At 38.0% G+C, this 23,673-nt stretch overlaps 3 protein-coding genes across 3 annotated transcripts; 1 reads left to right on the forward strand and 2 right to left on the reverse strand.

The window, feature by feature from the left end:
* Positions 1-56: 56 nt before the first annotated feature.
* LOC110753613 (uncharacterized) lies at positions 57-3,284 on the reverse strand. The gene is made up of 7 exons (XM_021954549.2): positions 2,812-3,284; positions 2,567-2,656; positions 2,351-2,431; positions 2,032-2,163; positions 1,291-1,509; positions 849-941; positions 57-508 (listed from the first exon to the last, which is right to left on the reverse strand). The coding sequence occupies exons 1-7, from the start codon at positions 3,049-3,051 to the stop codon at positions 347-349; spliced, it is 1,017 nt and encodes a 338-aa protein (XP_021810241.1). The 5' UTR covers positions 3,052-3,284; the 3' UTR covers positions 57-346.
* Positions 3,285-6,767: 3,483 nt separating this feature from the next.
* LOC110753606 (O-fucosyltransferase family protein) lies at positions 6,768-12,229 on the forward strand. The gene is made up of 10 exons (XM_021954540.2): positions 6,768-7,423; positions 7,502-7,555; positions 7,678-7,768; positions 8,009-8,085; positions 8,581-8,669; positions 8,806-8,995; positions 9,851-10,032; positions 10,382-10,484; positions 10,778-11,109; positions 11,201-12,229. Exons 1-10 carry the CDS (start codon positions 7,235-7,237, stop codon positions 11,643-11,645), a joined length of 1,752 nt encoding a protein of 583 aa, XP_021810232.2. The 5' UTR covers positions 6,768-7,234; the 3' UTR covers positions 11,646-12,229.
* Positions 12,230-14,147: 1,918 nt separating this feature from the next.
* LOC110753597 (inactive purple acid phosphatase-like protein) lies at positions 14,148-18,847 on the reverse strand. Its single transcript, XM_021954530.2, has 11 exons — positions 18,185-18,847; positions 17,974-18,065; positions 17,589-17,782; positions 17,169-17,208; positions 16,580-16,661; positions 16,361-16,438; positions 16,124-16,249; positions 15,777-15,898; positions 14,814-14,853; positions 14,625-14,699; positions 14,148-14,435 (listed from the first exon to the last, which is right to left on the reverse strand). The coding sequence occupies exons 1-11, from the start codon at positions 18,517-18,519 to the stop codon at positions 14,276-14,278; spliced, it is 1,344 nt and encodes a 447-aa protein (XP_021810222.2). The 5' UTR covers positions 18,520-18,847; the 3' UTR covers positions 14,148-14,275.
* Positions 18,848-23,673: the final 4,826 nt, after the last annotated feature.

Here is a 23,673-nt window from a genome sequence, read left to right on the forward strand (position 1 = left end):
GTTAAATATATATATATATATATATATATATATATATGGCTTAAAAGTTAATAGCATTAAAAAAAAAAACAGAATTTATGGTTAAAAATAAATAGGCCAAAAGTCTTAAGTTCATTGCTAGAAAAAATTGTTGTTTGGGGCTTATGCTAAAATTCCCCAGCCCTTCACCTAATTGGTGTCTGGTCATCTCTCTATTGAACCCTCATCTACTTCCAGATTCTAAAGGCACACTCACAGACTAAGTAGTAGATCTAGTATCACCATTAGCCAGGCCTTGTGGAGCCTTGTGATTCATGAACTTGTGCCACTATATTGAAAGTTGTAATTCCACGAGGAGTAATCGTAATTAAACATTTTCTCCTGGAGGCAATTCTGCGAGCTTTGGAGGAGTCCCAAGTACTCGTTCCATATCAAAACGAACTTCAATATTGCGAATGCTGTATCCCACAACCATCAGCCAATACAGCAGCTTGGCAAGTTCCGGTGCACCTGTCTCTGTTACACTTGTCTGTAGCAACAATTCAACAAGCTTAGGTTATATTCAATTTAAGTGATTCAAGACAACTTAACTTGATTAGAACAAACATCACTGATTTTGAGAAGAAATAATATGAGATGCTCAGCTTCAGTTCATGACATAAATTGACTTCGATCCAGGGTGCACGTAAAACAGTTACTCTAGTTTTCAAGTTATTCCCCTCCAACAGTCCAACCCGCGGCCCCCCACAGTGACTCTATTTCACCTTCTTTTTTCAGTACATAACATTTTATGATATAAAGAAAATTTTGGAAAATACTTCACTGAAACTTCAACCAGAATCTAAATACAGCTCATTGCAAGGGCAAACCTTCATTTGGCCAGGATCTGAAACAGCCAAAAGCCGCTTGATGAATGTATTCATTGCAACCACAACATCGTCTCCAGCACTGCTCGTCAACTCCTACAAATTTGAACACATTTAACCAGAGGTCACAGAGATTTATGGCCCCTTTAATACTAATATACAAGCAATAATAGCTGATTCTCATGACATGAAATAGAGCATAGTTCACATTATTCCACTACCATATCCTGGGGACAATGGCCCAACTGACTAGTAGCAGGTAGGATCTTCCCAATCAGTTTTACCACGAACAATAACAGTAATAATAATAGTGCTCGTCTTGAGATATTCCAACAAAAAGCACCTAGCCTTTAGCCACGAACCTACCCTTCCTCAGCCACCAGCCACGCACCTAGCATCTAGCCAATAAAAAGCAGTTCAGATAAACAGAGGGGAAGTTGTTTACCTTTAAATTTTGGGGCTCAAGAGACTTGAGATACTCCAACAGTTCATTTTGTCCACTCGCAGATTTCCTCCCAACTTGATGATTTAGTTCCTCAATCTCTGCTTCAAGTAACTCAATGTACTTCTTAGCATCTATTCTCTCAGGGCCAGAAACATTATTCCACCTAATAACTTCACCTGACACATGCTTCTGTGTCCCAGGTGCATAATCTGGTGCATCCTGTAAGTCACAGGGTACTAATTAAAGGTTGTACAGACAAACCTCTCGAAAATAAAACAGAAGCATCAAAATGAGTGAGTCAACATAACTAAATGAAAAAAAAAAAAAAAAGATTTATTGTTTACAGCTTTATGAATTTTCCTTGACAAAAACAGCCTTAATTAGAACCAGTAGCTAAAAGTGCACAGCTTTGAAGATTACATCTCCATTAAGAATCATTGGAATTTCACAAGCTCTGCATTTTACTTAAAGATGTGGTACTTTCCACGTTAGTAAGACAAGGGTCAGATAATTAGGAGTGACATACCCTAATCTCCATGCCATCAGAAAAATACAAAATGACTACATGGTAAAGAAAAGCCTTCCCAAAGCACACAGGTCAGAGAGGTAATGTCTGAAAGTGTAGCCACCACAAGGTTTCTCCTCAGCAAATGGTGATGTAGCAAAAGGTTTCCGCAACCACCCAAAGGATAAGAACGTTCATAAATATAAACTGAAAGATAAAAAGGGAAAAAATATCACCTTTTTATCTTGCACATCAGGAAGAGCAACTGGCTCTAAACCTTGCTGGAGTTCCAACCTGTACTGTGCATTCTGAAACATATATCCAGTCATCATGATACTGTACATGAGTTGTGCAAGATTTTCGGCAACCTGAAATGGAAGTCAACCAATCCCACTGAATATATAAATTGCTTAAACACAACTATTATGAGAACATGCACAAAAGATTTGCATCAGTAAATCAGTCAGCCACCAAATATAGAGAACCCATCAGATCGTATGATACTCATGCTGCTAGTTCTATGAAGAGAAAGAATATTAAAAGCTATATACTTACGGTGGTGACTGTGACTGCAAAAAATTGTGGTGGTAGAGTTCCAATCATGTTTGTGACTGTTTGGCGCATTGCATCAACCACCTACATGAGCAGCCGTGAAAAGTGGTTTGATTTCAGCAGATTAGTCATGGAAATAGAAATCCATAGCCTCTATCTTTGCATTAGTAAGACAGACATTTATTCATAATGGGTTTGTGCCGAAGACGTATAAAATACCTGCTGGGGTGCCCTTTTTACAAAGAGCTCCATGAATTCTGGCTGCACATTTTTGACGTACTCCAAAAGAATTTCTCTCCTGCTCTTTGGCTGTTGAGTTCAAGAAATTTAATCAATCATATGAGTTGGGTTGGCAACAATATATGTGTTTCAACTAGACAATGGGTCTACTTTAGTAAGATTAACAATTGAGAAAAGAGAGAGGGAGGCATCTAGCAGGTCAATTGGGAGAGAGAAAGAAATACCAGAGTGCCGTTGGGAGGCTTGGAATCTCCAGACGCATTGGGACTGTCGCTCTTTGAAGACTCGTAAGCGTGAATTCTCAACCTGCTTCCTCTGTTTTTCGTCTTTATTCGGAAGGTAACCGAAGAAGAACACGACCCAGCCCAAAAATGTACAGAAGAAGAAGCCGACGAAGAAGAAGTAGAAAATTTTGGTAAAAAGAAAGAGGGCTTCACCGTCAACGAATACATGTTAGTTAGCATAGCAGCCTCCACAGAATCCAATAAACTTGGAAAACCCAATACTAAGGGATTTACTAATTCCTTGTTCCCTAATATCCTTGTTGCTGTGCTCTTGCCATCAACACCACCACCACCACACACATACACAGTGGGTGAGGGTGCACAGTGCAGGGGTGGATGAGGAGGGTTTTCACGTTTGCATAAATTGAGAGCGTGTACTACAGTCCATGGAAAGTACAATGCGGCTGCAGTATTAGATGTAGATGATACCTCTGTCCGTCTTTTAAATTTATGGAATTTTTTAAGAAATGTCACTCGAACTTATTACTCAATTTAAATTTGTCACCTTAAATAAAAAATTTGGAAAAATTTCATCTTAATTTTTCAAAATTCATGATTTATCATCTTAGTTTTTCAAAATTCATGATTTGTCATCTCACTTTAACACTATCCAATTTTCCATCCATTTTCAGAGAAAAAAGATACCTCTCTCCCGTTTTCCACCACCCCAACCGCATTTGCCCCCAGCACACATCACACAGGACCCCCCATCCCCTTCTACTCTCTTTGTCTCTCTCTTTCTCTCTGAGCATGTATAAATTTTTTATGGTGTTCACTGAGCATGTCTAAAATTTTCAACAAAAAAAAAAAAAAAAAAGAAGGTGGGCTCGGTTTGGGTGGGTTGAGGAAATTTGTGTGTGGAGGGTAGAGAAGAAGGAAGGGGAAGAGTGAAGGGGGAATGGAAGAAGGGGTTGTGAAGAGGTTAGAGTGAACGGATTTCAAGGTGGGTGGGGTTGGGTGGAGCTGCCGGTGGCGCATAGGAGATGGGGGAAGGTGAGAATTTTTTTTTTCAATTTTAATTATTTAAAATATATACAATTTTTTATATAATGATTTTAAGATACCCTTGAAAATGGAAAGACTAAAATGCCCTTTAAAATGGATGGAAAATTAGATGATGTTAAAGTCATATGACAAATCATGGATTTTGAAAAATTAAGCAACATTTCTCTTAAATTTTTCATTAAGGTGACAAATTGAAACTGAGGTATAAATTCAAGTGACATTTGTACAAAAATCCCTAAATTTATTTTAGTTTTCTAAAACAAATATCACTCGTTGCCCTTTTAACATAATTGATAGCATCTACTTAAATAAGTAATTGAACATAGGACATATTTAAGCAATAAAATTGTGAGTTTAAAACTTGCTAATTAAAAATATAAAAAAAGATTTTGACAGAAAAATAAGCCGGGAACTAATTAGAAATAGATAACTGAAAATAAGCCTAAACAATTACCACATACCCGCATCAATTGGGGCAAACGGATGAAACTGACTGAATCAAATCATAATTATCGGTTTGGTTTGGTTGACCTAGAAAAAGTTAAATAGTTTAAAAATCGAACAGACCATATATGATTTGGTTTTGAGTTTTTGTAAATCGGCCTAAACTAAACTGAACCGTTTATGTGTATATTTATTCATTTATATTATATTTTACATTTGTAATAACTATATATGGATATTTGAATTGAGCTATATTAGTTATTGAAATGTGAAATTTTATGGCATATTGAGCTTTAGGACGGTTTTGTACTCTAGAATGATTTTTTTTTTTTTTGGGTCTGAACCATGAGGTGGTCCTGGATGGGCCCCAACTATGGGTGACACCTTTAAGCCTTAACCACAACCCAGACTAATCCCCACTCACACCGGGTCGGCCCATAAGGGGTAAAATGTTGACCAAAGTGGTGACTCCGTACGAGAGCAGGGATCGAACCCCTGACCTCTCTTAAGGAATGAGAGTGCCGAACCACTCACATCAACCACCTTGGTTTACTCTAGAATGATTTAAGTATGGAGCAAGTTGTGAATTTATTGGTTGTAATTGGGCTAACAATGCTGAAGAAATGCAAAAAGAAAAAGAATTGGGCTTAGGCCCAAACCGGCCAAACCAAACCGTCTTAAATTGGATTGGTTTCATTCGGTTTTCTTCATGACTTTTTTCAAAATCAAACCAAACCAAATCGTTATATTGCAATTGGTTTGGTCGTGGTTTTGAGGTAAAACTAATCCAATCCGAACCGTGCCTACCCCTAGCAACAAAGCTTCAATGAGGTGCACATTCATATTATTTGTTTGGCAATCAAATTAAATGAAATAATGTACTCATAAAAGTAGAGGCGGGTCATTTTTGGTCTCAACCCATAATCCAACTCGATATATAGCGATTTATGATTTCTTGGACTCAAGATCTACTAGGGGTAGGTTCGGTTCGACAACCAAACCAAGAGGCACAAACCGACTACTGAACCAATGGTGGTCGAAATGCTAACAATGGGATCGTTACCACACCGATGACAGCAGTTTGCTAACTGTCGATTGAACTGATGATTTCAGTGTGAGCAGTTCGGCGGCGGAAAAAACTGAGGGGCAGAAGAGATGGTGGCGGCGCTGTAGATTTGGAGGATCGGCGGCAGTGTAATGAAGCTGCAAATATAGAGGTACCTTAGAGGCGACCTATGAGAGAGAGAGAGAGAGAGAGAGAGAGAGAGAGAGAGAGAGAGAGAGAGAGAGAGAGAGAGAGAGAGAGAGAGAGAGAGAGAGAGAAAGAGAGAGAGAGTGAGTGAGTGAGTGAGTGAGTGAGTGAGTGAGAAGATAATGCAAGAGAAATAGAGAAAGAGAAGATGAGAGAGAGAGAGAGAGAGAGAGAGAGAGAGAGAGAGAGAGAGAGAGAGAGAGAGAGAGAGAAAGAAAGCACCCATAGATGATGGATGAGAAAGAAAAGGCGACTTTAGGGGCTATAATAGTGTTAGGGTGATATTAGGGTTTTCTAATAAATTTTTTTTTTTTTCATTGTATATGAATGATACTACTAAATATATTAGCAATATGTAATTTGAACAAAGAAGCGTTGTGGTGCAATGGTAAATAGTTGAGTATGTGAGTTGAAGGTTAGGGGTTTGAAACCTATTGTTGATTCAGTTCGATCGGATCGACGGTTTACAAAATCCAAGCTGGGTGCCGAATCGGTTGACGACTGTTTGATTCAGTTTATGTGCCGAAACTAAACATTTTAGAAATAACATCAAATCGGACCATTTGGTTCGATCAATTTTCTAGTTCGGATCAGGTTTTCAATCAAAAATACCAGCCCTAAGATCCACTCATTATTAGGCTAACCCAACTCAACTCAATTCTTTTATAATCGAGTGGCGGTTCGGTTGAATTAACTCAAAATTAAGCTCACTTTTAAGTTTTTATTTGAATGCATAACTCAACTCGTACATACCATCTTATAATTTTTTGAACCTAGGACATGCTTCAAATCCAACCCAACTCAACCTAACCCAAATTCTTTAATAATTAAATTAAACGGTTCGATCGGGTAGACTCAAATCCTTTAATAGATATTTATAAAAATACCCAATCATATACATGTATTTATAAAAATACCCAAGCACTATTTAAACATAGAAACATACCCAAAATGGGTTTTGGGTATGTGTGTAATGATGGGTTTTGGGTATGTTTATAAATGGGTTTTGAGTGTGTGTAATGATGAGTTTTGGGTATGTTTATAAAGTGTTTTGGGTGTTGGGTATTTTTATAATTTCAGCCCCAATTTTGGGTATTTTAGTGAAACTCCCATAATTTAATTACATGTACACACTATTTTGAGCTCAAAACTAAAAACTGGCTGGGTTAAAACAGATTTTAAAATTTTATATTTGGTTGGTTGTTTGTTTGTGTCCCCCGGTGAAGGGAGTATTTGATTTTGATAGGAAAGGAAAGGAAGACACGGCAGCACCAGAGCAGAGCAGAGAAGTAGTAGTAACAGGCTGGCTGCCAACCACAATCACAAGCATTCCTCTCCTCCTCCTCCTCCTCCTCCTCAAGGCCGAAACTCCAAAGCCAAGTCTTGATTTGAGAGACAATGTTGTCTTTGTATTTGTAGCAGCGACAGTCGGTCTGCGGTGCGAGGGAGGGACGGAGGGAGGGCGATTTGTTTCTCCTTGCTCTCTCTGTTTGTGTTTGTGTTTATAGCAGCTCATTCTCTTTCTTTCTTTCTTTCTTTCTTTGTTTGCCTCCCTCGTTCATTTCATTCATCCAAATTCCAAACCCAACGGATTCATTCATACATAACACACAGGAGACTGAACGACTCCAAAATACCGACAACAAAAAGGAAAAAAACGAAATGGCCTTTCATTTTCAACGCCGCCGCCTCCACTACTACCACCGCTTTCGCTTTCTTCTTCCCCTCATTTCCGCCATCTCCGGAACCCTTCTCATCCTCTTCGCTCTTCTATTGGTTCTTGCTCCTTCTCCTTCTCCTCTCGATGTCAATCACCTCCATCAACCACGTCACCAACACTCTTCCTCTTCGGTACGACAGTACAATTTCACAATTAATTTCATTACTTTCTTATCCTAATTGCTTCTATTTTCATCTTTTTCTTTCCAGTTCAATGTTGGCGTGGACGATGATGCGATTGGAGTTCCAGTCTTTCGTGTTCCGGTTAGGTTTTTTCTTTTCTTTTCTTTTTATTTCTTCACTTCGTTATTTCCTCCGGATTTGAGCCTAACAATGTCAGGTTTTGGTTGGATCTGTACGCTTCTCGCTTACTTCTTCAAAATCAGAGCCGTGGAGGGAGATCAGATCGCGATATTTGGACTTCTAGGAATTCAAACTTCTACTATGGATGCAGCAATGCCACCCACAAGTTTCCAAGTGCGTATATTATTCCCCCGTTTTCTTCTTCTTTTATTCCAACTATCTTTCCATTTTAAGTATTACTAAGGTCTAGGGTTTTGTAATTGATTGACAGTGCTGACTGTTTGCCGTTTCTATCATTTTTCTACTGTTATGAATTTGTGTATATGATTCGTAAAATGACAGTTCTGTTTGTGTTCACAATGACACTCGTGTTTTCAATTTGATCCTGAATAGCTGTCTTGTTCATATTTGCAGATGTTGATGAAATTACATCTCCTAATAAGTACTTGGCAATTGCAACCAGTGGAGGTTTGAATCAACAAAGAACTGGGGTAACTTTCCTTACTTTTTCTTTTTTTTCTCAACTGCAGCATTCCAATCATAATTAGTGCATTGATGTTTCGTTCAGCATGTCGGAGAGGATGTTTTATTCCACCTGAACTCTGACAGTTTAACTGATGGCATAAACGAGGGTAAATGGAGTAATTAGGTAGACTAGGAGTTTTCCTTGTGTTAGTTAAGATATTTGATGCTTGGATGTATGCATTTCTAACCATTTTATTCCGTTGTATTTGTGAGAACTCTGGAGACACAATGCTCTATTTAATTGGTTGGTATGTTTTCTTAATCCAAGAGTAGAATTTGTGACGCAGTTTGTTGCTTTTGATTTAGTTGATTTTTACTGTAAATAGTTTAGTTTCTCCTTATATTGGAATCTAGAAAATACTATTCAGTGACATATCTTGTGACCTTGCATTTGTGCTAGAGTTTTGGCATAATCTTTTTTACTTTTGGTATGGAACTTACTCTACCTATACTTTGGGCAGATTACAGATGCCGTTGTTGCTGCTCGTATACTGAATGCTAGTCTTGTTGTTCCAAAGTTGGACCAGAAGTCTTTCTGGAAGGATGCGAGGTCAGTCATTGAATTGCCTACATATGCTGCCCTCTTTACTTACAATCTGGATTTTGTTATTACAGTAACATGTGACATGTTAGAGGTAGCGTTTTCTTTAATTAAAATTTTACAAATCAATTGTTTTCTTTTGCAGTAACTTTTCAGAGATCTTTGATGTTGATTGGTTTATATCTTTTCTATCAAAAGATGTTAAAATCATTAAGCAGCTCCCTAGAAGGGGAAAGGGAGGTAAAACGTGGACACCATCAACTATGCGTGTCCCAAGGAAGTGCAGTGAAAGATGCTATCAGAATCGTGTATTACCTGTTCTTTTGAAAAGGCATGTAAGTTTTCAGTTCTCTTAAGCTTCTAATTTTCTTGTAGAGCGTCGAAACTTCTTTTATTATTTCCTCTCTAATTGCAGCAGTACTACCTTCTTTTTTGCTTATTTTTGTATCTTGGTATTCACTTTGCTTTTCGGTTGTTACTTTGAAGTATTCACTTTGCTTTTCAGTTGTTACTTTGAAGTACATGATATTTCCATAGTTCATGCTCTCACATTTATCCAGTGCCCAATCTTGTGGACCCAATGATGGAGTTATTTTCCTTTTGTGAAAATCAAAACATTTCTTAACCGCTATGAATCCAATGCGAAGTAAACATGGAAAGGCATAACAGAATGAATTTCTTGGTCAGACGTTTTGTTTTCCCTAAGGATAATATTTGTAAACTACCAACCCTGTTCATTGATACGAGATTAATAGATTGATGTATCTGCACATATCCTGTTAAATCAAAAGACACTTTCTTATAGACTCTTAATTCATGAAGGTTTCGCGTTTTGTAATAAAAAAGGTTTTAACTCCCAAACTTATATATCTAATATGCTCAAAAATATGAATCGTTGTAATATTCTTTATTGCCTATACCATTTAGAAATGTCCCCTTTCAGGCTCACTTCCTTATATGTTACCCAGTTTCAAATTGAATTCCTATCATTTCTATAATACATTTAAGGCTGCAAGCAGGGGAGCCGAACTGAGCTTTAGGCTAACTAGACTCGAGTCTCTAGTCCTTTATCGAACCCTTGATGAGTGGCTCCCCTTTTTTGGCACCCTGAATATGTCTTCTTGAATAATCTTTGTACAAGTATCTAAAATTTATAGAAAAGGCACTTATTAGTTTTCATTATGTGACAGGCTGTTCAGCTCAACAAGTTTGACTACAGACTTGCAAACAAGTTGAGTACAGATCTTCAAAAATTAAGATGTAGAGTAAACTACCATGCTTTAAAGTTTACTGACCCAATACAGAAAATGGCTAAAAAGTTGGTTCATCGAATGAGGATGAGAAGCAAGCATTATATTGCATTGCACCTGAGGTAATCTTATCTGTCTCTTAATTTTTGTGGTTAGCACTACCATATGGTCTTGGTTTGTTGCTGTCTTTCTTGGATATATGTAGATTAATCCATAGAATTGCATGTCGATTCTTTGTTCCAACAATCATATATTTCTGTTTACATTTGTATACTTGGATTTCCATATCTATTTGATACATCATACATTTATAGAAATACATGTTCATGAGTAGACTAACAAAACCCATTAAATTCCTTCACACACTTAGGCAAGTAACAGGTTGTGCCCCCATTAAATATAAGATTCTGCAAATTTTAGGGGTTACTTGTGAAATGGTTTCTTGATATAATTAAACATTTACTGTTACAGGTATGAACCTGATATGCTTGCATTCTCAGGATGTTATTATGGTGGAGGAGATAAGGAAAGGAAAGAACTGGGTGCAATACAAAGGAGGTGGAAGACTTTACATGTAAGGCTTAAGTGATGTTCTTTTGGATTTATGTAATCTTATGTCTTACCCTGAAATCAAATATTTAAGAATAAGACATTTAAAACCTAACTTTCTGTTTTTAAAATTTTCAAAAATGTGCAAGCAGAAGTTGTATTTACACAGTGAAGACAAACAAAAACGCTACTATCAAGGCAAATGAAAATAAAATGTTAATCGATCATGCGTATGATGTGTGTATTGAGTTGATTTCTATCCCATTGATCTGGATCTATAGATTGGTATGTATAAGATGTATTTGGATGGAGTTGCAGATAAGCAATCCTGATAAGCCAAGGAGGCATGGGAGATGTCCACTTACTCCAGAAGAAGTTGGTCTGATGTTGAGAGCACTGGGTTATGGCAGTGATGTTCATATCTATGTGGCATCAGGGGAAGTGTATGGAGGAGAAGAAACATTGGCACCCCTTAAGGCACTATTCCCCAACTTTTATTCAAAAGATACAATAGCAACGAAGGAGGAACTGGAACCATTTTATTCATTTTCTTCTCGCATGGCTGCACTTGACTTTATAGTTTGCGATGAAAGTGACGTCTTTGTCACCAACAACAATGGTAATATGGCTAAAATATTAGCGGGACGAAGGTATGTTGTCTTTCTTTGCCCTTTCTACTTCTCTTCTCATCTTATTCTTCTTCCCTCTGCCTGCTTAGTTCACATTTTTTATTTTTTGCAGGAGATATTTTGGACATAAGCCTACTATTCGTCCAAATGCTAAAAAACTCTACCGGTTGTTCCTAAGCAAAGAGAACATGACCTGGGGAGCTTTCGCTTCTAGTGTTCGTACTTACCAGAGAGGCTTTATGGGTGAGCCAAATGAAGTGAGGCCAGGCAGGGGTAGCTTTCATGAGAACCCACACACCTGCATTTGTGAAGATTCGCAGGCCAAGGTCAAGAGGGATGTGGGACCAAGAAAATATGGTAAGGGTATTAATGAAACAAGAAGAGATGAAGTAGAATCTGATGCCCAAAACGTGGAAGATGATCCAGAATGGCCTGATACTGATGAGGATGAAGATCAAAGTGGTCCTCTGGACAATGATATGTTTAACAGAACAGGTGTGGATTATGACGCTGTCAGCTCCGAGGAACCTGAATTGGAGGAGATGCTTTCGGATTAGATGATATGTTTAACTGATTATAATGGGCAATTTCTTCCTCATATCTTTCCCTTTAACTATTTCCAGCTCTAGCCTGCCCAAAAGTTTTGAATATGGACCCTCCTACCTGCCTATATCAACTGTATATAAAACTGAGGATAGATAATGTGCATCCCCTACTCTTGTGGGTACTGGTACGAGGCTCATTTGATGACAGCAAACAGATTTTCGACCTCAAAACTCGCGAAGCATCCTATGTGCAATTGCAAGGGTCACGAACGGAAGATGAATTTTGATGGAGCAATGAGTCGGAAGCAGATGTGAGCGGTCAGAGAATGGGTGTTTGGAACCAAGGCTGGATTGAGCCTCGACGCTTATGCTAAGTAAGAATATATGAACTACTCACACAAGAATGTTTCGCTTATACTAAGAAAGAATGTCTAGCTTCTTTCCAAATCACCTGAGAAAATCATAAAGGTGCAAGGGAAATTGGTTTTGGGGGGTTTGGTTTACGGTCTTTCTAATATATTTTACCGAATTGAGAGACAGATGGCAGTTGTAAATTAATTATAAGACTTTACCAGTTTTTTCCTTTTTCCTTTTTCCATTTTTCTGGAGGACTTGACCAGTTTAAAATCTAGAGTTATATATTTTCTAATGCTTAAATGAAAATGTGTGCGGCCCCGGCCTTGTTGTTGGTGTCTAATTTTTTTCTTTTTCTCATCTATATATGTACGAAGGGAGAAGAATTTGAAGGTGAAAATTAAAAATCTATATACATATAAAGTAGAATGCATTCGTGAAACATTTAAAATACCATAAAATGCCCTTAATTAATTCAAATATTAATAATTGAAATTATTAATTAAATGAGGATAATATGGTAAATTCACATTTTTTTATATTTAAAAAAAATAAAATTAAAAACAAAACCAGATAATAAATCCTACTTTTATGGAATATAACTACCCATGTTATCTTTTCTTAATTCTAAAAATAAAAGAAAAAAGAAAAAAAGAAAACCAATTCGTTCTCAAATAATAAAATAAAGCATAATTCCTCAAAATTAGGAAACGGTTTTCTTTGTTTTCTTTTCATTTGTTTCCATTTAGGCTCTAATTAATATTTGCATAACAATGAGAAAAAGGCCACAATATAGTGAAAAGATTAAATTAGACAGATTGAACGAGATAGTTCTTTGACCCAAAAAAACACCAAGCTAGTTCAATAGCGTTGGATTTTTAGTGTAAAACCATAAATAGGAGGACTTTCAACCATATCTGAAACTAAATTTTGACTTGGCATGGCGAACTCTAAATTCGAACCCTGAGAGCTTGAGCACCCCAAGTCCAGCGCCTGAATACTATGACTCTATGTTGTACTGATACTTTTAACTGGAGGGGTATGCTAGTATTTGATACTCCGATACGCTGATAATACGGGTAAGATACGCCGCCGATACGGATATAGGAGTGTCGTTGACTTTTCTGAAGGTTTGACCTTACGATACGTTTCCGATACTTCAAGGATACAATCCCGATACATGTCCGATACTTTAAGGAGTAATTTGGAAAATATTTGAAAATATATTTGGTCGTTTTCAAAATTATAAGATCCTATGGAGTTAGAGGGTTTAGAGATTTGGGATGTGACTTCTCAATGTTTTAATTTGTTTTTGTGTTGCTTTTTTTAATGATTTGAACAATCCTATGGAGACTTATATTTTGTGTTCTGTTTATAGCAACTTGTATTTTGTGTTTAGTTTTATATTTTGTACTTACGATAGATGATTATAACACAATGGATGCAATATTAATTTTTAAATATATATTATTTTAATCACCATATCGGTGCCGTACCCATATCTTAGTTTTTGGAATTTTGCCGAAACGTCGAATTGTATCGTATCGGCGTACCCGTTCAACATAGCTATGACTTGAACCCCAAGCCTCAAACGATGGATAAGATATCGTTGCAATAGCAGCTAGGCCTAGGTGCCAACTTGGTCGCGAGGAATGTTTTAAGTCTAGCCGAATCAAAATTTACAACATTCTTCTTGTTTTAGGTTTTTTAGCAATAAGCTCATTTTAACATCACATATTATACAATTACCCATATAGAGCTTATTTAGAGAGAAAACCCCAAAACTAACCACTTGTCATTTTCTAATTGATTTTTAGAAATTTTTTAACACACTAAGAACCAATTAGAAAATGACAAGTGGCTAGTTTTAAATTTTTCCCTCCAAATAGGCTCTAAATGGGTAATTGTATAATATGTCATGCTAAAATGGACCTATTAATGAAAAGCCCTTCTTCTTTTCCTCTCCCACTCAAAAATGTCAAATGAATATTTTACAACAATCACAACTTCAAATAAATTAATCCTAACGTGTAGATTGCTAACAGAATCCTCTGTGCCCACTTTGAACCCTAGCAATCTACGTTGGGCCAGGAAAAATTACAATGCAACTCCCAAATAAATAATCCGAAAAAATGTAGCAGTCGCCCAAAATGAAAATAATGACGATTGAAAGAATGAATAAATTAAAGACTAAGGTTTCCGTTACATGAAAAGAGTTTCAGCCAACATAATTGGACTTGGAATGGAACAATATTCTAGACTAAGGCACCCTAAACTTATTCACCTTTTCATTGTGGAGAAAATTCCTCTGGTGGTTCATCAGCTGGAGGTGGCGTTGATCCAAACTCAAGGTTAGGGTAGACGCCAGGTGGCCTTTCTCGAGGTTTAATTGATAGCAACTGGCTAGAATCGCCTACAACATCTGCCCATCCGTAATGCGGCTCAGCCCTTCATAAAAAAGTGAAGATCAAAATTACTATACAGTAGGCAAGCATTAACAGAAAACTTTAAAATCTAAATTTTTATTTGATCCCCAGAGATCCTTTCGACTGCTTCAATATACTTAATCTCTAGATAGAACCAACTTTAGAGTGTGAGTGTGTGTGGAGAGAGAGAGATACGGAGAGCAACTCTTACTCGTAATAGGTCTCCTCATCCACAACAATATCCCAGCTTTCACCTGTTGTGCTTTTCCCATATTTGTGCACCTTACTGCAAAGAGAAAGGAAGTTAACTTCTCAAAACCACTCAAAACAACGTTTATACACAGCTGGTTTCTAAGAATAGATAAAAATGCAGTTCAGCAAGTTTAACCCTTTTGCATACCCATTTCCGAAGTGCTCTTCTCCCCATGTCCTTGACCAACCTAGACATGAGAGAACAGAAAACAGAGTTTCATCAAACTTCATAAATGAAAAAACAAATGAACATGAAGATCTGAATAATTGGAAGGGATTCAAGACATTTTCTAATTTTAGGGAATAGACAACTGATAAAAGCCCACTTATCTCCATCAAAACATGAAAGAATCCTATTATCAACTAATTTTGCACGGGAAGATCGATAAGGCTACAAAATTTTATGGCAGTAGTAACATAGATATTCCTTTAACATCTTGAAAGAGAGGAACAATAAATCAGGCCTGTTACATTTGTGCTAATGATTGTACCCTGCAAATCAGGAGTGCTACAGTGCATAAACACTCACAAAAAGCAAAAAATAATAGGAGGCCAACATTATGTCTGATACGAAGTATCATAAATGGAACATTCTTTAAGCTCTCCAGGGGCAAAATAGGTGGCCGGGCTTGCTTATATAAACATGTAACCCATGACCAGTGGCTGAAAATATATAGGTACCAGCTCATTACTGGAGGTTTCAGCAAGGGTGATGTGTGCTTATGTGTGATCATGGAATAATTCTTTGCCCACAATATAATACATCATGTCTTCCATCTAGACTGTAAATGGGGCTTGAAGAGAGAGGCAAAAACTTATTCCAGAATATAATATTTCCAGCATTTCTCAGGTTTTGTTGCCATATACCTTCGAAAGCACACCATACGCGTGACATGCACTTAAATAGATAATGTAGTGAGGAAATTTGTATTATAAATTGCGATATGCTAGAAAACCTTAAGGAGAAAAACAATATGGATACTAGTAGCTACACAAGGAAATTCTAAAACATAATATAAGCATGCTGCATGATGTAATAGTTACAGAAGGAAACAAAAGAAAGGCAGATAAACTTTGCGGGTTAATCATAGTTCAATTTGCTTTCACATACGTTCACCACTTGGAGATACGTGCCATGTCTCCCCTTGTCGCGAACCTATTCCAACAAAGAACTTCTCTTCCCACTTGTCTCCCCATTTGGTTCCAAGTTCAGTCTCAGCCCATTTATCAGTCCTGAAAATTATAACAGCCCATATATCAATGACTGGATACTTTTAGCTGGCTGCATTCAGCTACATACTTTCAATTGTAAATGATCAAAATGCTAATAGAAGATGCCAAAAAAACTTCTTAAATTTCAGTGAAGAAGGATTGCACAATGAAGTTTCTTTCAGTATAAAAAAAAAGAACACTATGAAGAATTAAATCAAGTGGATCAGAAAAGGTAATTAGAGGAACCATTTGAGAACAGATCCCCTTCCGTCATAATGCTCTCCCCACTTCTCCCACCATGACTGCTCATTGAGTCTACCATATTTGTGTGCTCCTTTCTCAGTCCAGCCTTTAGCGTCATATTTCTCCCACCTGTATCCAAATTATAAAGTATGATCGTCCATATATTCCACATATTTCATCATTTCTTTAAATGCATTATAATGTGAGTAAAGATGAATTAGCATCCAGACTTTAGCTTACCATTTCTCATACCATCCAGCATTCTCAGTGCCTGATTTTGCTTGTTTCTGTGCACTTCTTTCAATCCTTGCTAGGTTACTGCACTTTCAAAGTTGCCACATTTTGTGTATTGGGAAAAAATGAAACAAGAGGTTCAAAAATTCTATAACTACAGCTCAGTTAGTAAGTTACAAGTAATTCTCTAAATTTTAATATATAAAAAAAGAGATAAATAAAGACCTCCATTCATCTTGATGAAGAACTTCTTGCCAAGTTTCCCACCATGAATCCCCTTGAGCATTTCTACCAGATTTCTCCACACCTATGAAAAGATAATAGATGTGAATTATGCATGCCCATTTGTATCCATGCCCCATGATAGACTCTAGTGAAATTTTCTGAAAGACTACTGACGGTAAATGTATACATGACAGAACAGTGGCTTCACAAAAACAGATATTGAATAATTATTCTTGTATGTTATGAATGATTGTCGCTCAGTGCCCTCAGACATCTGGCCTGTTTGCCACAGCAGTGGGAAGTGTTTAGTTGAAAAACTCTAGAAAATGGATGAATATAGAGACTACAAAGACAGTTCCTACAATTTTTATTTATCAGATGACCCACAATGTTTAAATTTGGTAAAAAAAATTCTCCCGTATTTAAAAATGATTGTGTTGCTTTGTTTATGTGGATTTCAGTCTAAAATTTGTGGTTTTTTTAGTAAGAAAAAAAATATACAAAACATAAATAAATCATTGAAATGTCATGGTGACGGATAATGATAGCCAGCATTTGAACTTTGAAGATAGACAAGAAAGACATATACCTAGCTCTTTGTATCCAGTCCAGTCACTTTTCTCCCACCACTGTCAATGAGATCAATAAATCCAATTAAATGCATCCACCTGGGATGATACTTAATGGGGTTATAAAAATAAGGCCAATCTAGCAGAGTTAGTTTTTATGATAATGATGATGATAGTTTACAGGTAGCAGGATGTCTAAATCTCCTCTAGTTGTTTAAAACTTCTGAGTACGAAATAAGAGGAAACTAGAGAGTAGAAATGTAGAATTTGGTCATAACTATTGCTAAAGTAAACAAATGAGAGAGATTCCCGATGAACTATGTCGTGTTTTGGTCGAGTGCCAGCCCCAGTCTCCAAAGAGATGAATGAGAAGGATAGTCAAGTCATACATGGCAAAGGTTAACAAAAAGTAAAAGTAAAAGCCGGAACCATTATGATACCGTTTCTTTCCATTGTGAAGAAGCATCATGGGAGGTACCGCCCATCCTTGTCCACCTACATCTGTATCCATTGTCGCCAATGTCCTCCCCACTTTCTCGATACCAAGTACTGCCATCTTCATTAGTCCCAGACTCGTGTACATTTTCGGTTAACAAGCTGATGCCCCAGTCCTTCTCATTGGCAATACCAGTATCTAATAATAGAGTAGAGTGAATCAATATCAAGATGCACAATCGCCAACCAAATATGTTATTCTTATTATCATCCATGGAACAAGAACAAACCATTAACTAACAGCAATCTGATTCTGCCTAGTACAACATATTAATATTACTATCTTATATCCTCAAATAGATAGATAGATTGATTGATTGATATGATTACCTCGTTTGGGTGGAGTGTCACGAGATTGTGGACCAGAGTTTCTAGGGGTACAGCGAGGGTAATTTTTCTCTTGTCTGGACAAAAAATGAGATCTGCAGCAATCGACAATAGGCAATAGCAATTAGACAATTGATTCATTATAGACACTAAAATAAAACCCAGCTAGCTACAAAACAAAACCAGCAGAATAGATTTGAAGTTAATAAGGTACTGAGCAGCAGAAGAAGAAGACGAGGACGACGAAGCAAAGAAGGGCAATGCAGCAGAGGCTTGCACTCCAGCTCTAGGAGGCCTTTTCTTCGAATCGAACAGCCACTCTTCCGCCTTCTCGGCGTTCTTTCCGGAGCGAATCGGAACAACCGAGTCTGAGCAGCAGCAACTGATTCGACTGACTCCACGTCGGTCGCCCCGAAGGCTGAACCTCCTCCGCTTCCTCAGCTCCTCTAAGCCGCCATTGCTAGTACTAGGGTGAGGGCGCGGATGGAAAGCGAGGCGGCGGAGCTTGAAATCGAGTTGAGAAGCGAACCCTCTAGAAGTGGCCGCCATTGCACTTACGAAAACGCCATTCTAATTCTCAAGCGGAGGAAGTTGAGGAGTCCTCAGAGAGCTGAGAAAAGAGAGAGAGAGAGAGAGAGTGGGAGTGGTGTTGTGTTGGTGATTGTTTGATTGTTTCTTGTAAGTAAGGAAAGGAAACGAAAGGGGAAATAATGAGAGTGGAGTGTACCCTCTCTGGTTTTTGGGTCTTGGGGCAACTGATTAATTAATAATAAATAGTAATCTCCTTGTTAATTTATTTACATAGAAACTGAGTAAATTGTTTATTTATTTATAAAGAGCTAGCTGCTAGCTAAAGAAGGGAAGGAAGGAGAGGGGGGCCAATCAAAGCATAAGAAGAGAACATCTGAGCCACGGTTGAATGATTTAGGGCTTTGAATGCAGACGAAATTACGTTTAACGAGAATAACATTGTTTGACCATCCCAACTAATAATATAATGATATTTTTAAAAAAAAAAATTACATTTCACTACTTTATTAGTCGAAATAACAAAATATGTTATTTCCGTTGTATGAAAATCTTTCTCCTAAAAATGGGATGGGATGCAGCAGAGCCTAGAAGGAGCTCCCCTCTCTCGAGTCCAGTCTCCTCAGCTCTCCTACGAAAAAGGTCGGCAATTTGCGGATGAGATCGGTGGTTGCAACGCATCGCAATCGGCCATGACTCCGCATCGAATCCCGCAATTTAATCTCATCACCGTGACACGTCAGCATGGTGGACCCACTTTGAGTTTCTCTCCCTCCCCCTCCACCTCATGGCTCTCTGTCTCTCTCACTTTGCCACGTGTTACACGCTGAGCCATCAACTCCTATCTTAAAAATTCAAATCAAATTCATTCCACCTGTGAATTTTATACACACATGTTCGGTGTTCACCTATTTTCAATTTGCACTCATTTATCACATAAAAATATGCGAATAAAAGGTTTTTCTGAAGGATGAAGCATCAATAATATGTTATCATTTTCTATTTTCTCAATTACGTAGCTACTAGTTCATTCAAGGAACGTTGAACCATTTTCAACTATGCATGTTGAGGTGACAATTAAAATTTGAGTTAAAGTTCAGTTGTGCAAATTTTCCTTACTGTCAAAACATGCCATTACCTTTTTTTCATTCTTCTTTTTCTTTTTGGCTCGAGTTTGTTATTGTTTTCCAACTAATTCAATTGAAGGAGGTTTCTTCTATAAACAAAAATACGTTTATGCGCACAACTTTTGATATGATTATGGTTATGATTCACTTATCCAGAACAAGATTCAATTTGAAGTTTGGTTTGTTATAAACTCAAACAAATAAAAGATACATGGTTGGAGAGGTTTGTAATAAAGTTGCAAAGTTGGTAAAAATATAAGGGGAAACTTGCTAATTCCAATTCCCAAACAGCGGATTTTGCCAAGGAAATGGAAATGGAAATGGAAATCCGTGTTGTGAGATAAACGTGGCTGCAAGGAGATTGCCCAAACGACAGGAACACTGAATGAATAGGGATAAGCATTCAGAAACGAGCAAAACTTTATCCAATTCCAATTTCCAAGCAGGAGGGAAGGGAGTGATCCGCTCCGATTATCCAATCCAATCCAATCCAAGCAGCACTGGTCACTCCGAGTCCCTCTCCACTCTACTAGCCCCTAGCCACTAGGCAGAGTAGCTAGTAGTTAGTGGGCACTTGTTTGCCGGGCCACGCGTCAGCAGTTTGCACCATGATGACATGGCGGGGGCACCTGCGCTTCTGATTTGAGTATTCCTGGATAAACTATCTTACGTGTAAAGCAGATCGTGGCAGGTGAGCCGTGGTGAAATGAGTGCCACGTGTCTGGCTGATACAGCATGTGGGAAAACTTGGATCTCTGCTGGTGCTGTTAGACGAGGAAACCAAACACATATTTGTGATCACGATACAAAGCAGCGAAAGGGCACGTGTTTGGATAAGCTTAGTGTCACTAGGGATCGGCAATGGGCCGGGCTGGGCTAGCCCGGCCCAAGCCTAATGGGTTTGGGCTAGGCCGGGCCGGGTTTATTAGATTAATTAAAATATACGGGCTGGGCCGGGCTAGGCTTTTTCTACAAAATCAAAGCCCGAGCCCGCCCCATGGGCTAGGCTTTTACGGGCCTCATCGGGCTAGGCCAAATGGGCCAAAATGGGCCGGGCCAAATGGGCTAACAATATAAATAAATAAACAGTTTTTTTATAAAATAAATAAAAATTAAAAATTAAAAGAATCTAATTATTTCCTTTATAAATAAACATCATGAAGAGCACTTTTGTGCTTTGGATCTCATAAACAACAAGCTAAGAATGGTCCCCATCCATCAAGCAAAAGACTTAAAAAAAACCATTGGAAAGAGAAAGTCATTTCCTTTATACCTGAGGAGGCAGAGAGAGTCGTGGTGGAGGAGTCTGGGGATACTAACTTCTTAAAGGGTAAAAGCATAAAACACCAGAAAACGCGGAGGTAAATCCAGAAAACCGAAGTGGATGTCGGCTCCCTCATCAGTAGATGTTTATTTAAACCATTCATCGGTGAAGTGTAGGATTACCCCGCATTTCTTCTTGAAAACTCAAGGAAAACCATAAAAAAAATCCAGAAACAAAACAATGGCATCCTCATCTAAGCTCATTGATAATCTCAACATTGAGTTATCACTTGCACCACCGAAGGTTCAAGTAGGCGCTCCTCCAAACCCTATCTTCCCAAACTCCTCCTATCATCATGGCTCGGCCTCAAACTTTGCTGAGGTAATGTCGAAAAGAGTAGTGCTGCCAGGAGGCATGACTGTTAGTAGACTCACACCGGCAGATCATCTGCACGTGGCACAGAGGTCAGACAAGGCCGCGGTGGAGGAGTCTCATGATTTAACTGTTCTCCAAGCAGTCTCCGCTACAAATTTGGGCATAAGATTACTGGCGAGGACGCGAGAGTGTGGAGCTCTGACCGAGGAAGTAGCCTCCTTGAAGGCTCAGGTGGCGGATTTGCAAAGGCAGCTCTATTGTGCCAACCAGCATGTAGAAGCACTGTGGAAGAGAAACAATGATCATGCGGAGCTATTGCAGATTCTACAAATAAGAGAAAATAGAGGCAATTAGCATGATGCCTCAGGTGGCTCTGCGTTTTCTGGTGTTTTATGTTTTTACCCGTTCCCTCTTAATTCTAGAGAATTTTCTCATTCCCGAAAAGAGAAATAAAATTAAACAAATCTTGGGTGTTTTTCTTTTATTTTTTCCTTTCATGGTTCTCTTTGAGTAAAGGTGTCGGTCAGTGGTTAAAAAATGGGCTAGTGTTGTGTTGTGACTTTTATAAAACAATTTACGAATATGGTATTTATTTGTTCAATACTCATGTTGGTTTTGTGAGTAAATTCCATAAATAAAAACCATGTCTAGAGAGAGTTTAAGTTCCTACCAAAAGGAAAAAAACAAAATCAAGAAGTATTTTTTTTTAGAAATTAGTACACCCATAGTCCACTATAATAAATTATAATTATAATTATACATTATAATCATGGGCCAAGCGGGCTGGGCTTTGATGGGCCAAACGGGCCGGGTTTTTATGGGCTTCTCTGGGCCGGGCCTATGGGCCGGGCTAGGCTTTAGACCCCTTAGCCCAAGCCTAGCCCACACTTTGATGGGCCGGGTTGGCCCATGGCCCATAACGGGCCGGGCTGGGCTTTTTCTCGATGGGCCGGGCGGGGCCCCATGGGCACCCGAGCCCGCGGGCCAAATGATGATCCCTTGTCACTTCGTGAAGAATATTTAGGCGCCAACAAATCTAACTTTGTCTTGGCATGCGTAAGCTTTTGACATTTGGAATTGAGTAATGGTATAAGATTTGTATACAAAATTATTGACAAATGAAGTGGATAACCACATTAATTAAAAAATATTAATAAATTATAAATAAAATAAAAAATATTAAATTAATTTTAATTGATGTGGTTGTTCACCTCATCTGCCACATAAGGTAATATGAGAACGTGGTATACAAATGTGACAGGAATAGTGTTATTTAGGGCTGGGCACAGTATGAGATGACACGGGATGGAGGTTATCCCAGTGTCAATCCCGAATAGGGGAATCGGGATGGAAATTTTTGAAAACACGTTCAAACCATACCGGACCCAAACGGGGTAGGTATGATTCGGTATTAATGTTGATACCGTAAGTTTTCCATAGCAGCAGAAAATGATTAGCAATGTACAAGTATAGGAAACTCTCAAAATCAAATTGAGCATTAGATCCTGATTAGTGCTTCTTAAGGCATTACATAATCAAATAGCAAACACACTCACGAATCAAGTTACATAAGATTCTATAGTCTTAAAGCAAAACTCACTAATGATCAAATGGCTTCAAATAAAATTTAAGATAGTGATGGAAAATACTTAAGATTTGCAGCCTCACACAAGAAAGCAAGGGTTCTTCAATACAAAAATCAAACAAAATTTCAATGGTGGTCAACTATTGCAGACTCAGCTGTTGCAGAGTTAGTATTTAGGTAATCATACAGAATTTCAATACAAAAATCTTGTGCTATTGAAACTTACTATTGCAGACTTAGTATTTAGTCCATGGACAAAAACACATGGCCTTGACAGAGGAAAGGATGCAGAGAAGAAACAAAGAGAAAGATGAGTCGATGAAATATCTGTGGAGGAGAGTAGGTTTGGAACTAAAATTAAATTGGGATTAATAAAAATAATGTATTGTTTGGTACGATATGGCACCAACCGGGATCACAAATGTGAAAACAATGCCATGCCAAACAGTAACGGGATGACACAGTATCATCTTGTTTACACGTCAACACCAAACGGAACGGCACGAAATTGGCACGGTTTGACACGGTTTCGGTATTCCGGTTTTGATGCCCACTCCTAGTGTTATTCATTGAAATTTGAACACCAACTCATAAACCAAACAAAAAATCCATCTTCAACAGTCTCCTCCGAGTTTGACATTACAAGTTTTTCCATTATGGGGTAAGATTAGAGGCCTTAGCCTCTGCAAAGAAAAAGAAAATTGTAAGCATATGATCTTCTTGGCTTAGCCCGGCCTGCAATCTCAACTTTGAGAAGCTCCAAAATCGAAGCAGAGAGGTAACAAGGTTTTCGCAAGAGGCTCGGTAAACATTTGCCACATGAA

Source organism: Prunus avium, chromosome 1 (assembly GCF_965620075.1).
Source record: "Prunus avium chromosome 1, drPruAviu1.hap1.1, whole genome shotgun sequence".
NCBI classification, from domain to species: domain Eukaryota; kingdom Viridiplantae; phylum Streptophyta; class Magnoliopsida; order Rosales; family Rosaceae; genus Prunus; species Prunus avium.